The following is a 3,443-nucleotide window of genomic DNA, read 5'->3' on the forward strand; positions in this document are numbered from 1 at the left end:
CCTGAGCCATCAGTGGGAACTGAACTTGCATTAATTCCAGAAAGACCAAACAAAGGACATTCTCGATCTGTATTGACATGACCCCATTTGTGACATTTAATGCACCTCACATTTCGAACCTGAATACCAAGGGGCTGATCTCTGATGTTCATGTCATCTTTGGCATATTTTTCTCGTGAGGCCCCTTTTTGCCATTCAAATTTGTATTCGGTCTCTCCTTCTTTTTCTTCTTTCTCTTTGTTTTCTTCTTTAGCCCCTGGTGGAGCCTCATACATGAAATTAAGGCCATTCTTTACACGTTCATCTCCCATAAGCAATCTATTATCATATGATTCTTGCTCTTTAAGATATTGTTGCATTAATTCCTCTTGTTTCTTCTTATCATATGATATTTTCTGTTCTGCCATCCTTACTTTTTTGATGTTGGATTTGGAGGCAGCATGAAAGTCCTTCTTGCACATGAAACTGGCAAAGGATTTTCCCATTTTGGAGCCTGAGCTGGGGAAGGCAGCCGCTAGATCTCTCCCCTGAATTTTTTAACAGCTTTATTGAGGTATAATTCATGTGCCATACAATTCACACATTTAAATTGTACGTTTAAAGTGTACAATTTGATGTATGTTCACAATTTTTAGTATATTCACAGATATGTGCAACCATCACCACACTCAATTTTAGGACATTTTCATCACCCCAAAAGGAAGCCCTGCATCCCTTAGACCCTTAGAGGTCACCTCCCAACTCCCCCTCTCCCTGGCCCCAGACAACCACTGATCAGCTTTCTGTCTCTATGGATTTGCCTATTGTAGACATTTCATATGAATGGAATCATACAATATGTGGTTTTTTGGTAGCTGGCTTCATTCACTGAGCATAGTGTTTTGAAGGTTCATCCATGTAGCATGTCAGATCTTCACTTCTTTTTATTTCCAGAAATATTCCATTATGTGGGTAGACCATATCTTATTTATCCATTTATCAGTTGATGGACATTTAGGTGGGTTCTACTTTTTGGCTATTATGAGTATTGTTGCTGTGAACATTTGTGTACAAGTTTTCATGTAGATGTGTTTTCCTTTCCCTTGGGTATATTGCTAGGAGGGGCATTGCTGCATCATTTGGAAATACTCTGAGAAACTGTTGGAGAAACTGCAAAGCGGCTGTGCCCCATTTACATTCCCAGCTGCAGTGTGTGAGGGCTCCAGTTTCTCCACATTCTTGGTACACCAGTTATCATCTGTTTTTTTATTTTTTTTATGTGTCTTTTTCATGGCGGATGTGAAAAAGTACCTCCCTGTGCATTTAATTTTCATTTCCCTGAAGCTAATGACGTTGAGCATCTTTTCATGTGCTTATTGGTGGCCATTGGTATATCTTTAGAGAAATGTCTGTTCATATCTTTTGCCCATTTATAAATTGGGTTGTCTTTTTATAATTCAGTATAATAATTTATACATTCTAAATACAGTCCCTTATCCGATAGATGATTTGTAGATATTTTCTCCCACTCTGTAGGTTGTCTTTTCACTTTCTTGATAGTATCCTTTGAAGCACAAATTTTTTCATTTTAATGGAGTCCAGTTTATCTATTTCTTTTGTTGTTTGTCTTTTGGTATCATTGAGAAACCATTGCCTAATCCAAGGTCAGGAAGATTTACTTCTATGTTTTCTTCTAAGAGTTTTTTTTTTATAGTTTTATCTGTTATATTGAGGTCTTTGACTCATTTTAAGTTAATTTTGGTATATGATGTAAGGAGAGCTCCAACTTTCTTCTTTTGCATGTAAGTATTGTTTTCCTGGCACCAATTGTTGAAAAACTATTCTCTTCCCATTCAGTTGTCTTGGCACCCTTGTTGAAAATCAATTGATTGTAAATATGAGTTTATTTCTGGAGTCTAAAGCCTTGCATTGGACTATATGTCTCTATGCCAGTGCTGCTCTGTTGTCATCACTGTAGCTTTGTGGTAGAATTTGAAATAAGGAAGTACAAGTCCTCCAACTTTGTTCTTCTTTTTCAAGATTGCTGTTTGGGCTATTCTAGGTCTGTTTGCATTTCCTTATGAACTGTAGGATCAGCTTGTAAATTTCTTCAAAGGTAGAAGCTAGGATCTGTTAGGGGTCATGTTGAATCTGTAGATGAGCAGAGGAGCGTTGCCATCTTAAACCATGAGTCTTCTGACCCATGAGTATGTGATGTATTTCCATTTATTTAGGTCTTCTTTAATTTCTCTCAGCAATGCTTTGTAGTTTTCAGAGTTTAAGTTTTGCACTTCTTTTGTTAAATTTATTCCTAAGTAATTTATTCTTTTCGATGCTCTTGTAAATGGAATTGTCTTATTAATTGCATTTTTAGTTTGCTCATTGCCACTGTACTGAAATACAATGGATTTTTGTGTGTTGATCTTGTATCCTGCAAACTCGCTGCACTCATTTATTAGTTCCTGTAGATTTTTAGCAGATTCCTAGGGATTTTCTCAATACAGGATCATGTCATTTAATAGAGAAGTTTTGCTGCTTCCTTTCTGATGTGGATGCTGTTTAATTTTCTTAATTAATTGCTCTGCCCCCTGGTTTGGAGCTATTTCCATATTTTTCTTTTCTAACTTAACCATTTTTTGTGTTGTGATTTTTGTCATGTCTTACGTAAGTGCTGTTTATGTAGGAAAGATGCTGTGTTACATGTATGTTGCAAATACCCACACTCCCTTGTTCTGCTGTTAATTAGGAATCTTAAGCTCTGCGTCAGTCCTGTCTGTGGGTGCCCTCTCTATCTGTGGGTGTTGAGCAGGTCAGCCACCACTCCGGGCTTGGTTGCTCATGTTAAAATGACGATAATAACAATTTCTTCCCTGCTGTCCTCTGCAGATGATTGAGTGCTGCGTGAGGTCAGGAATTGGGGTCCTTCTTGACCAGATGTTTCTATCGGACCTGCGTTGCCGTTGTTAGTGTGACACTAATGACGGACATCTGCAGACAGGGAAGCCTGAATCCTCCCAGATGTGCAGTTTACATGGCAGCTGTGGCCCAGCGCACTTCCACCCCTACCACCCTCAGCGTGTCATCCAGCCTTGCTCTGCATCAGTTTCCCCATCTGTAAGATGGAGATGGATGATCTTCCTCATATGGCTGAAATACAGTGAAGTATCCATTAGGTGCCCAGCGTTGTTTGTGCTGTTCGAATGTCAGCCCCCCTCCCTGCTATAGGTACACAAACCACAAGGACCACTCAGGCTCACACTCCTCCCCCCAGCATTTCAGCCTGGTGAGGCACCCCCCAGGTTCTTGGTAGGGCAGAGCTAGGGGGAGCTTGGCCAATCCCAGCCAAACGCTGTCCCTCAGTGTCACTGCCCACAGTGAGGGTCAAGGAGCCTTAGCCTCCAAGGGCAGAATGCAAGACTGAGGCTGAAGCCTGGCTCTGCCACTGCCCTGTTAACACCCTTACC

General features: G+C 40.3%; 1 protein-coding gene across 1 annotated transcript; it reads right to left on the reverse strand.

Annotated features, from left to right (window-relative positions):
* Window positions 1–5: 5 nt before the first annotated feature.
* Window positions 6–516, reverse strand: LOC103073586 (corepressor interacting with RBPJ 1; the record flags this gene model as incomplete). Its single annotated transcript, XM_007455867.1, has 1 exon — window positions 6–516. A coding segment is annotated over exon 1 (480 nt), but the record flags the coding sequence as incomplete, so codon positions are not given.
* Between the last annotated feature and the right edge of the window lie 2,927 nt (window positions 517–3,443).

This window comes from Lipotes vexillifer, unplaced genomic scaffold, assembly GCF_000442215.2.
Source record: "Lipotes vexillifer unplaced genomic scaffold, Lipotes_vexillifer_v1.1 C27323393, whole genome shotgun sequence".
NCBI classification, from domain to species: Eukaryota; Metazoa; Chordata; class Mammalia; order Artiodactyla; family Lipotidae; genus Lipotes; species Lipotes vexillifer.